The sequence below is a fragment of the Cydia amplana genome, chromosome 11 (assembly GCF_948474715.1).
Source record: "Cydia amplana chromosome 11, ilCydAmpl1.1, whole genome shotgun sequence".
Classification (NCBI taxonomy): domain Eukaryota; kingdom Metazoa; phylum Arthropoda; class Insecta; order Lepidoptera; family Tortricidae; genus Cydia; species Cydia amplana.
The window spans coordinates 898,311-910,993 of record NC_086079.1 but is presented as its reverse complement, the minus strand read 5'-3'; the positions used below and the strand labels follow the sequence as shown (position 1 = coordinate 910,993).

At 35.7% G+C, this 12,683-nt stretch overlaps 3 protein-coding genes across 5 annotated transcripts in view; 2 read left to right on the top strand and 1 right to left on the bottom strand.

Moving 5' to 3' along the window:
* Positions 1–779, top strand: part of LOC134651967 (protein trapped in endoderm-1) — a 46,862-nt gene extending 46,083 nt beyond the window's left edge. For all 3 annotated transcript variants that reach the window (XM_063507110.1, XM_063507112.1, XM_063507111.1), the window contains one exon: positions 381–779. In XM_063507110.1, coding sequence (XP_063363180.1) covers positions 381–744 — 364 coding nt within the window. In that variant the 3' untranslated portion in view covers positions 745–779. The remainder of the gene's footprint in view (positions 1–380) is intronic.
* Positions 1–12,683, bottom strand: part of LOC134651923 (uncharacterized) — a 343,848-nt gene that overhangs the window by 302,460 nt on the left and 28,705 nt on the right. The gene's annotated exons all lie outside the window — the stretch shown is intronic.
* On the top strand, positions 3,407–11,399 carry LOC134652003 (ATP synthase subunit d, mitochondrial). The gene is made up of 3 exons (XM_063507157.1): positions 3,407–3,615; positions 3,685–3,903; positions 11,208–11,399. The coding sequence occupies exons 1-3, from the start codon at positions 3,497–3,499 to the stop codon at positions 11,392–11,394; spliced, it is 525 nt and encodes a 174-aa protein (XP_063363227.1). The 5' UTR covers positions 3,407–3,496; the 3' UTR covers positions 11,395–11,399.

Sequence of the window (12,683 nt, the reverse complement as noted above, 5' to 3'; positions counted from 1 at the left end):
TTAATCGTATTCTGTCTTCTTCGTAATTATTTTAACCAAACTCAATACCTGGGTAAGTCATTGTGTAAGTTTAGTTTCCCGCTTTTACTTCATCTAGGTATTCTTTTCATGAATCTTCTTTAGTAATTTGCTAACAGTACTGTATAATTACGTCGTATGTATCATCTCTACTTATATCATTTCGGGTAGGTACCTATAATGGTGATCTGGTATAACCCCCACCAACTGTAATAAACTACTTGTTAGCGTAACTAAAATGCGGGAACAGACTGGAATGTTTGATGCAACCGACTGTAACTACCTACTATTGAAACTATCCTTGCTTCACCTTTACTATAATTTCCATATTCATTAACAAATAAAATGTTTTGTCTTTCCAGCAAGCTCAGCGGCCAAACAGCAAAAGAAAAAGAAGAGGACTCCCGCCTAACAACTCTCATGCTGACCATCTTCCTCTGTTTCCTGGCCTGCTTCCTCCCATTAATGATCATGAATGTAGCAGACGACAGCATACAGTACCCATGGCTTCATATAATAGCCTCCATTCTCGCCTGGGCGTCGAGTGTGATCAACCCTTTAATATACGCAGCGACCAATAGACAATATAGAGCGGCGTACGGTAACCTTTTAAAGTTTTGCAAGACCAATCCGGTCATGCGGAGAACGACTTTGGGAAGTCGAACGGTCGGGCATTCGTCTAATTCGCCGCATTATGTGGAGAAGAGAAATCCGACGAGGTTATGAATCGTTTTTTGTGGGTTTTGGTAGAATCTCAGTGGTTTAAGACTTTTAAGTTAAGTCTTTTATAGTGTGACGTGACAACCCCTATTTTCAGTTAAAAAAAGGCGCGAAATTCTAAAATACCTACGAGATTGGAAACTTCGCGGGTTCATTTTAGGGTGCCGTACCTAAAGGGTAAAAATGCAACCCATTACTAAGATTCCACTGTCCGTCTGTCTGTCGGTCACCAGGCTGTATCTCATGAACTGTGATAGACACTTGGTTTTTTCAAATTTGCAGTCTTTTTTTAACGAGAAATTGGTTTGCTATTTGTAACAGAAGTTGGACTATGAAGTATGTGTATAGCATTTAAGAAATTCTAACAGAGGGCCTCCGAAGACTCAACTGGATTCAGATCCAAGGGCGACTGCTATAGCTGGCGCTGTTGCACGAAGCGGGTTCGCGGGTGAACGAAAAATAGTACCTACGAGCAACGCTAAGTAAGGCCTGAGTGGACGCTCTTGTTGGGCGTGCAGCGGGGCGGGGCGTGCGGCGTGCATGTTAAACAAATGCAAGCGTACCTACGTATAGGAGCGGCCTTAGTGCACGCTGCTCAAATCACTTGTGAGCCCGACGCCACGCTGCACGCCCCGCCGAAAGCTCCGCTTCGAGCGTCCACTCAGGCCCACTAGCTGGCGCAGATTTTCCTACAATCGCACCCGCGTGCGTGCGCCCGCTCCGTGCACCCGCGCCAGCTAGCGGACGGCCTAAATGTCTATAGTCTGTTCTAAATTAATTCAGATCTGATTATCGTTGGTTCGAATAAACATTTGGATGTTCAACTTTATTCGACAAAAACCGAACTTTTTTATTATAAACTTGTAAATAGTTGTTAATAATGTAAATACTTACACTTAATATAAATGATTTTGTACACACAGTCAATCAATTCAACCCTAGGCCATTGAAGAAACAATTTAAATTTATATTTAGAAAGACGATTTAGGTACAACCTTATGTACCTACATAACGTCACGTCACTTTGGTAACGCCGCATAGGTGAGTGTATCGTAGCGTAGTAGGGGCGGGGGGGGGCGGCCCGCCCCGAGCGGCACTTTTAGGGGGCGGCAAAATTTCAGAATAAATACCAATAATATCGTATATAATGTCGTATCGTATATTTGAAGTATTTCAGTCGCACTTATTATATTGAAATACGTAAGCTAGGGGCGGCAAAATTTTCATCCGCCCCGAGCGGCCGAGACCCACGCTACGCCACTGGGTGACACCCCTGGAATTGCAGTAACCACATACCCTCAGGCGGGCTGTTGTATACTTGGTTGCCACCGGCATGGTATTGCTGGTAGTTATTACGAAATCAATATAGGTTTTGTGGCCTAGGGTAGGTATAAATTTTTTGACTGTTCCTATTTGACATAATCTAGGTACCAGTGCTTTTACCAAAGTTAAACAAAATACCTACCCATTACTCAGTAATCTTTAAGAACATAAATTATAACATTCCCTGTTTTAGAAGTTAGATAATTTTCCATGTTTTATATTGAACACTTATATATACCTACCAGACTCTGAAGGACATAATTATAATACCTAACCAGACTTATGAATTAAAAAACGTTTAAACATAGGTTGTGTCACAAGGGAGCAAAATACATGATTACGGCGGATGAACAAGCTGGCTGCTAGTTGGTCTCCTAAGATTATGAATTATGATATATATTATGATTTAAATTAATGATTGAATATTACTTTATAATTACTGTGTTCATTTTATTACTCCAACGAAAATTGGAATTAATAGAATTAAGGTTATAGTGGAAAAACTGTTTAGGTTTTACAAAGACTGATAAGTAAAAGTCAATTAGCATATGTATAAATAACGATCAGAATTATATTTGATTAACACGAATTGCGATATGTCTATTAGTTAGTTAAGTGAAAGTAAATTACTTGTACCACTTTATTTTTACCCAGTACTACGAAAACCAAAGGTAAACAAATTAAATGTGTAAATTTAAACATATTGTGTTATTAATACCTACCTACTTAACTAATTTCCAATAACTTCAATTATATCCTTTTCCACGTACCAACATAATGGCGTTACGTTATGATTACCTATGAGAAATGCTCGATGAATGTTACCAAGTAATCATAATTAATGGCTCTTCTTGGCGGGGGCACTACCGTGCCCTCAGATTCTTCGAATTATTAACGTTGGAAACTATACTCTGGCTGGCACACCCACTTTGTCAGTGGAAAAAGGCGGCAAATTTAAAAAATGTAGGCGCGAATGATTGACCTATAGAATATTTGAATTTCGCGCTTTTTTCTACTGACTGTGTGGTGTTTGAGTATAAAACAAACGCGAAAACTATCGCTTTCATTATTATTTCTGTTATATTCTTTAAGTTACCGTATTTTAGAAAGTAAAGCATCACTATCGCGAATCAAGAGATTAACATTACATTACAACAAACAGCTGCTACCGATTATTTTTTAACAAAGAATGAATGGATATACTGATAACTTTTTAAATTCTTCCCGCGTAATAAGTAATACAATTCCTTCACACGATGCTACGCAGTACTAGCATCGTGCAAAAATCTACCAAACGGGCCATGCCACTTCTTGTCATATCGTGTGAAAGCGCTTTATCAAAAAAAAATGTCTATGGTAACTTGACGTCTTTGACTTCTGTCTGTTCCGTTCTGGGTGTAATTTTCTGCTCATAGTTTTATAAAATCGCCGAAATATGGCGAAAAGAATCGCGCAGAGCAACATTTCCTGGGCCTCCTTGGCCGAGAGGGTCCCGGCGGAGCAGAGGACCAACCTCGCCGCCTTCAAAATCAAGTCCGATGGTTATCTTCGAAGGTTAGTTTTGGAGCTGTATTACATAATTTCTTGGCCGATTTTGTTTTGTTAAATTTTGCTTGTTTTAAGGGTGCTAGCGAATCCCCCGGAGCCTCCGAAGATCAATTGGGCACTGTACAAGCAGACAGTGCCTATCCCTGGTATGGTGGACAACTTCCAGAAGCAGTATGAAGCTCTGAAGATCCCGTACCCCGCAGACACGCTGACCGCGAAGGTGGACGCGCAATGGGCTGAGGTCAAGAAGGCTGTGGATGCCTTCGTTGCGGCATCCAACGCTAACATTTCGAAGTAAGTGTAGACATGTACCTAATTAGAATATTCAGTTCCCATGAACTGATAAATTTACTTGTTGAGCTGTCAGTAGACAGGCTATGGATTTCCCTGATAAAAATGATTATGATTATACATAGAAGTTCTGGTACCATTCGTTGTTACACCATTTTCGTTTATTCTTTGACTAACTTAAGTAATGTTTGTTGATGTCTAAACCATTCTAAGATGCTCAAAGTAACATGAAATTTATAGCTATGAGAATTATCTATGAAGAATTTGTTTATATGTACTTTGTGTACTGTGTTTGTCATAGTGTGTTATTAGGGGTGTAAAAATTGTTTGACTTGTTTAGATAAAAACTGCATTCAGGGTGGAACTATCTGATCCATATTTCAAATTATATTGCCCTTACAATAATCAGAGATGTGACTTATTTGAAATACTTGTATTTAAAATGCAAATACAAAATACCTATTTTGTATTTTGTATTTAAATACCTTTTGAAGAAAACTATTTTGTATTTTATTTGAAATAGTTTTTGAGACCTATTTTCTATTTTCAAAATACAAAATACTTTATAGTAGGTAATGTTGATAGGAGTTACAATCTCTTCTGATGTTACAATCCTGGCAACTCTCTCATTCTTTTAACATGGAACTGTTGAATCTGTTTAGTAACGTCGCTCATCATTAAAAAAGTGGAATCTTATGTGTTGCGAGGGTTTCAAGGTACGAGAGGAGAACAAACTTTTCTGCCCTGATGAAACACAAACGAGACGTTTTCATCACACTAACGAGAGACATTATACTAGCTGTAAAACATTACAAATCTAAATTAATGCTTTTAAAAATTGTTCGTTATAAACCATCATCCATCCATCCTTCCGGTTAATATGAGCAAACAACTAGAAATTTGCACTTTAGATAGAGGACTGATTGACACACTGTTTTCAAAGAATAAAGAGAGTCTTTTCAATTCGGATATTCTGAGTAATACCTACTTTTTAATTCAGACTAGGTATTCACTATTCAGAGTACCTTTTATCGCAAAGTATTTGTATTTTTAAAAAGTATTTTGAAAATACCTATTTCGTATTTTGTATTTTAAATACAAATTCAAAAACTATTTTGTATTTTGCATTTGAAATAGTATATCAAGAAAGTATTTGTATTTTGTATTTAAATACTTTTTATAAAGTATTTTTCACATCTCTGACAATAATCTTGAGTAAAAAAAACGCTACTGGGAATTAATTGAATTTCATTAACCCCTCGTATGTAGCCTGTCAAATTTGATCATTGATAAAGTGACCTTGACATTTAAAACAATAGATTTAAATTCTCACGCACGGATCGTGTTTAAGCCTACGAAGGGTTAATTGTTATACAGCTACAGGTCTCTGGTAGGGAGTGTATATGAGATCAATATTTGAGAATTAATCAGTGGCCTCCAAACTATGGCCCACACAAAGGCAAAAATAACGCATGACTAAAAACGCAACCATATAGACAGGTGGAAATCGGCCTGTTTTGAGAAAAGTCGTCGACATCTCTTCTAAATACCTAAAACTGGTATGGATGTGTTCCGCGTGATCTCTAGAATACGAAATGACCGGTTTTAGTTTATGGAGTGGGGGACGGGTCGAAAAAAAGGGGGGCAAAGATGGCGGCCGACCATCATTGATATTTGTTCACATCTTGAGTCCTATGGCACCGATCGGTTCGTGTGAGGTGTCGTTTGAAAGAGTATTAAACGTGCTATTATTGTTTCATAATAACCGTAGTCATAACTGTAGTCGTTTACAAAATATTTTAAAATATTTGATTTTATACCGTGCATGGATGGCATAAGTACTGATTAAATATGCGCCTAACTCAATAAATTACAACAATAACGCAATTATTTTATTACAAAATATACGAGACATTTCATTAGCTTACCAAGGACATAAGATTTATTGGCGTATGATATTATATAACCAAGTAATAATGAATTTTGTTCAGCATGGGTCACTACGCACCGTCACGTAAATGGCGGGCGACCGACGTAAACTTTTCATTATTTCTCGAGTTCTATTTTATTGATCAATTGCTGATAGGTACCATTTGAAAGGTTATTAAACGTACAATAAATGGTTTCTAATAGCCGTAGTCATAACTTTAGTAATTTACGAAATATTTTAAAATATTTGATTTTTTTTACCGTGCATGGATGGCATAAGTACTGATAAAATATGCGTCTAACTCAATAAATTATAACTTTACTCCAATAATATTCTTACAAAATGTACGTAAAATTTCATTAGCTTTCCAAAAATATAAGTTTTATTGATGTATGATATTATATAACCAAGTAATTACGAAATTTGTTCAGCATGGGTCACTAAGCGCCGTCACGTAAATGGCAGGCGATCGGCGTCAACTTTTCATTATTTCTCGGGTTTTATTTTATTGATCAGTTCGTGATAGATACCATTTGAAAGAATATTAAACGTACTATAATTGGTTTTCAATAACTGTAGTCATAACTTTAGTCATTTTCAAAATAATTGAAAACATGATTTTTTACCGTGCATGCACATAAGTACTGCTAAAACATGGTTCTAACTTAATAAATTATAACTTTATCGCAGTTAATGTATTTACAAAATATACGAGACATTTCATTAGCTTTCCAAAAACATAAGATTTATTGGTGTAAGATATTATATAACCAAGTAATAATGAATTTTGTTCAGCATGGGTCACTGCGCACCGTTATATAAATCCCAACAAACAATTAGGCGACACTTAGCACCTATTTTCTTACCTAAAGACAGCCTGGCTCTAGAATAGCTACATCTATAGTCTTAGTTTACAGTTTACAGGCTCTGGTGACATAAAAGTCTTTAAAAGGTTCATCTAAAGATTTAAGATCTACAGTAGCTGTTTTGGGCGCTATATTGCATGTTAAGCTGCTAGTATTATAGCTTATAGCTCAAAGTGAATTGAACAACCTTAACATCTATATGAGTAATAATCTGCAATTTGCACTTAAGGTTCTAAACGTGTGATAAAGCCTTCTACTTATAGCTTTTTATATCGCAATCGCTACTTAACTCTCTTGTATGACTTACAGTCGAACAGAGAAGTTATGAGTCGCTATTATAGATCTAAGATCATGTAGTTACAGACGAGCGTTATTTAAATACCGTAGTACATCTTATAACTGTCAATAGAGTCATACTTAAAAGCTAAAACTACAATGTCAAACGCCAATGAATCAATAGGTAAGCAAAAACTATAAATTGGACCGTAAAATAAAATAGTAAATAAATATAATATAGATAGTTTACTCAATATTGACCTTATCTTACTACTAGTAGTTCGCCCCGAACTGAGAACTCGCGGTTAACCAAAAATTATATAGCGATTGACTTTGTTGCACCTACTTAGGTATGGTAATGGACCCTATAATGGACGTGGAACCGGTAATGGGACATAAAACCACAAATCCTCTAAAATAAGTATGTAAAAGTAGTTTATAAACACTGGCAATATTTTACCATAAATAAGAGTCATAGAGCTGTTTAAGTTTGACTTTTTATTAATTTCGGTTACTTTTTAAGAAATTGGCGCCAACCCAAAAGTTGTCGTGTCACTGGAAAAAATAACCAGTAAGAATTCTTAACAACTTCGCTAAGAGAGGTGAGTCCATATATTAAATTGTAATTAATTATTACTTGGTGTAAACTAGAATGTGTTTTGTTAATTGCATTTACCATGAGATAAGGTATACAACACACTATGTTGTGACTCTAGAGATGTATAAAAAATAGTGGTATTTTGCCCAATCCCATTATAGGAGCTGTAAAACTGTATACCTCCTATGATGGGACAATTTACATAATGATGCTTGCCATGGCGTAATTTCATGTTTAAACAATACAGAAGTATAATTTAGTTACGAACTATGTCAGGAGGTCTCCTCGGACTTCGGATAATTTAATATCGTTTTTAGGTACAACATTTTATTTAACTTGCCCTGTTAGTTTGTATGTTAGTTAGTGTGGCTCAAATCTTGGAAATGGCATTTGAGCCACTTTCGGATTTCCGATTGAGTTAAAATTTTGGATACGTATGCAAATCGGATGACAATGCAATATTATGATAACATGGAATTGATCTCATGGTGGAGACAGGAGGTGGCCATAGGAACTCTGTGATAAACGCAACCTAATTGTGTTTGGGTTTGTTAGAATTGTCTCGATAAGTATTATTAGTTGGCTGTCGAAAGAAAAATACATTCTTACATAAAAGCTTATACCAAAAATTACTAATAACTAGTTTTTTGCCAAAAACTTATTCCCTATTCCAATATCTTATACTGATAGGGTATGTCCATTATAGGGGGCCCATTACTGGATCCACGTCCATTACCGGGGTTCCATTACTGGAGCTTTGGTGTCCATGACTGGAGAAAAAAAACATACTTTTAATTTATTAATTATGTGGAAAATAATTGCAGTATCTTTGATACAACACGCCTGAAACATGAAAGAAGGATAGGATATTCATCTTTTAACAAGCTAAGCGGTAGAACTTTTACATGTATCAGGGAAATATCACAAATACTCCAAATTTGCTCTTAAATGTCCCATGACTGGTGCCGTTACCATACTCGTATAGTGCGACATAAAATAATAGAAAATAAATGAGGACGCCACTTTCTACGTAACTGTCACATTTTTGACGTAAAATGCTTATACATGGCAACAATTTACTATGGACATTTTTGAGTTCCATTTTATTTAATTTCAACTATTTTATGTCGCTCTATAGGCGGCAATGGATCAAAGATCGCGTGGATTTATTGCAAGGTCTGTGGAGCCCTTAACTGATTGATTTAAGCAAAGCGTAGTATGTATAATATAGTTGGCCAAGCAGATCTTGTCAGTAGAAAAAATGTAGACGCGAAGGGATATGGTCGCATAGAAAATTTGAGTTTCGCGCCTTTTTCTACTGACAAGATTTGCTTTTTTGCATCAATTTTGAAGCGCCATTTACAAGTTTAGCATTAAGTAATATAGATGGCGCTATTTTTTCGAATAAAGGGCTTCGTATACGGCTGTCCCTCCCCTGGATTTAAGTCACCACCATAGAGATTAAAATAAACTGTATCTGTGCTAAGCCGAAATATTTCCTGTCAAATGTCAAATACATATGTTATGTTTATTCTAATTTATTTTTATCTTGCTAATTATTTCAAAATGGGAAATTTAAAAACGATATTATAAAAGTGTAAGTCAAGCACTTTCATTTGATACTAAACTCGACCATGTTTCTTGCAAAAAAATGACCAGAATAGCAAGACCTCTCACAAACAGCTTTTTGGCCTTCTAAGCTCTTCTAGCTCAATAACCTCTTGATCGGGCCTGCTCATAATTTAATGACTAAAATATAATGCCCTCGACTACACGTTTACCCAATTTCATTTAAATTAGAACAAATTTACTTAATTTATTGAGTATCAAACTATCTTCTGACAGTTCAGCTTAAAAACATCGAAATGCCGAGACGTGCCGCTAGCCAGCCGCGTGTTCAAAGTCGAATGTAAGAACTTCGCTTCGCTTCGCTCGCTCGTTCGATTACTATACTTAAAAGCGGACTTCACGGATAGTTATTATGTGGACATACGCTGCTACTCAAATAGTAGTCACTTATTTTGCATCCTGGAGCGTGCGGCGACAAATATCTCTTTAACGCCACAAGCCTCAGATCTCACTAAAAAGGTGATTTTAAATTATTAACTACGGAGTGGGTTTTAAAACGTTTTATGTGTAGACGCGTAGAACTGGGCTTTTGCCAAAAGAGTCAAAATATACTTAAGTTTCCTGTGATAAAAAACAAAACAAACAAACCATCATTTATATCGATATTTTATCATTTTGGATACCTACATTATAAAATGTACTGTCAAACAATAATAGAATGCTGCTGGTCTACCAGGCGCTCGCCGCGCCGTGTGTTTGCTTGCTTGGCGAAATTGGTCCTGGCATACCTACATATATGTTTATAGTTGTACGGTAACTAAACAATATTTTTGGAAAGTTAATAAATAGTTTGTTGATTTTATTCTAAAAATTTCACGCTATATTTACTACATTATCTCTTTCTCAAATTATTTCAGTCACTAAGCAAACCTCTAAGGTAAAAATTAAAAATTTTCTTTAATATTTTTAAAATGGTTATTTTGGGCCTCAGATTTCAAACAATCGAGTATTCACAGAAAATTTAATATGCTTGCAAATGGTATCCACCGTGTATCAGAAAAATAGAACCCGAAATATAATGAAAACTCAACGATGGCCGGGCTCCATTTACGTGACGGTGCACAGTACCCATGCTGAACAAAATTCATGATTACCTAGTTATACAACATTATAAAGCAATAAAACTTATATTTTTGGATAGCTCATAAAATTTCCCGTATATTTTGAAAATATTTATTGCGGTAATGTTATAATCTATTGAGTTAGAAGCATGTTTTACCAGTACTTATGTACTGCACGGTAAAAATCATATATTTTCAATTATTTTGTAAATGACTACAGTTATGACTACGGTTATTAGAAACCAATTATTGTACATTTAACATTCTTTCTAATGGTATCCATCACCAATTGATTAGTAAAATAGAACCCGAGAAACAATGAACAGTTGAGGTCGGTCGCCCGCCATTTACGTGACGGTGCGTAGTGACCCATGCTGAACAAAATTCATCATTACATGGTTATATAATACCATACACCAATAAACCTTATGTTTTTAGAAAGCTAATGAAATTTCTCGTATATTTTGTAATAACATTAATTGCGGTAAAGTTATAATTTATTGAGTTAGACGCATGTTTTGTCAGTACTTATGCCATCCATGCACGGTAAAAAATCATATATTTTAAAATATTTTCTAAACGACTACAGTTATGACTACAGTTATTATGAAGCAATAATAGCACGTTTAATGCTCTTTCAAACGACACCTCAAACGAACCGATCGGTCCCATAGGACTCAAGATGTGAACAAATATCAATGCTGGTCGGCCGCCCACATTCCCCCCCTTTTTATCGACACGTCCCCCTCTCCATAAACTAAAACCGGTCAATTCGTATTCTAGAGACCACGAGGAACACATCCATACCAGTTTTAGGTATTTAGAAGAGATGTCTACGAAAATCGTGAAGGAGACGACTTGTGTTTAATTTATCTCCAGACTAATACTACTGCTTTCACTAAGATTCATGATGGCTTATAGACTAAAATAAAAGCTTTTTTTCCCAGCTACCAGAAGGAAATCAACGAGACCAAGGCTCTCCTGCCCTACGACCAGATGACCATGGAAGACTACAAGGACGCCTATCCCCAGGACGCCATCGACCCCATCAACAAACCCACCTTCTGGCCTCACAACCCCGAGGAACAGCTCGACTATGTCGACCCCAACAAACCCGTCGGTGGTCACCACTAAACCAATATTCTATATTGACAGAGCTGTCGTTTATAGTCAGTATGGATTATTGAACTGTCTTGGGCGTCATTTTGGCATCATCTGGTGGTTTGCTGATGATGCTAAAACGAGTTAGTCAACATCTGTGTAATTTATGTAGGAATAAATGTTTATGATCAACTTTCTTTTTATGTTTTATTTATCTTATTCTTATTACCAAAAGGCGGAATTCCAGCAGTGTGCGGCACAAGTCTATTCTGTACAGTCAAGTGTAAATATGGGTGTAGACAATTTACTCAAAAATATGGACAAATCAAATATGGGACATCTTTTTGGGTAGATTTGTGCATCCATACTTTTACACTTAACTGTACAAAAATGCTTGTGCCACACTGGCGGATCCCGTCAGACAATGAATTTGACAGCTGGTGGTCAAAAGTTAACGTTTGACCAAGTTTGACAGAACCATCAACATCAGCTGTTAAATAGGAAGCACGATTTTCTGTACGACTTGACACCATCTTTACGATCAATAATTCTTTACTACGAGGGAAAAGACAAGACATGGAAATAAAACAAGAAAATCCTTACATAATATAAACATTTATTTGATGAATTGCACATTTCACATACTGCAACCAGTGCTCTATGACAAAGTATGGGAATGTTCACAGACAGTAAATGTGTAAACCTACTTCACACAACAGTAGTTTCAATGTACCCTCTATTTCACACATATTTTTCTAGAAATTTGATGAACATAGTTCTAGAGAATTGTCCAGTATCCAAAGCATTATTATTATACTAAGTTCACTAATTCAAGTATTTCTAGGCTTGCAATGCAATAATAAAATCACAATTTTGATATAGATATTCTAAAAAAAAACATTCTAGGCTTGCAATGCAATAATAAAATCACAATTTTGATATAGATATTCTAAAAAAAAACAATGGTGGTTTTTTAAAGTTTTAATTTGTGTGGAGGAAATAGTAGACTTTAAAAGAGGCACAGATCCCTATTTTTAAACACATTATTTATTATTTGCTAATATTAAAAAAAGATAGAGGTGTCATGTAATGTTTTGAAGCTTAAGTTTTTTTTTAATCATACTTTAAATAATAGGTGTGTCAGTACATATCAAATATGCGTAAAGAATAATCTTAATCATAATAATCTTCCTCAGAATTAATTATGTTTAACAACCTGATCTCTGCGGTTAATTTTAGAGGGTTATATTGTTTCTAAATTTGTAAACAAACTAATAAAACTGGAGACTATAGAGAGTATTCTTAAACATCCACCTACATTT

Excerpts from the sequence above, each read along its gene's own strand:
- LOC134652003 (XM_063507157.1), top strand. The coding sequence starts at position 3,497 with ATGGCGAAAAGAATCGCGCAGAGCAACATTTCCTGGGCCTCCTTGGCC. Across the intron at positions 3,616-3,684 it reads TCCGATGGTTATCTTCGAAG|GGTGCTAGCGAATCCCCCGG; the intron begins GTTAGTTTTGGA and ends GCTTGTTTTAAG. Across the intron at positions 3,904-11,207 it reads TCCAACGCTAACATTTCGAA|CTACCAGAAGGAAATCAACG; the intron begins GTAAGTGTAGAC and ends TTTTTTTCCCAG.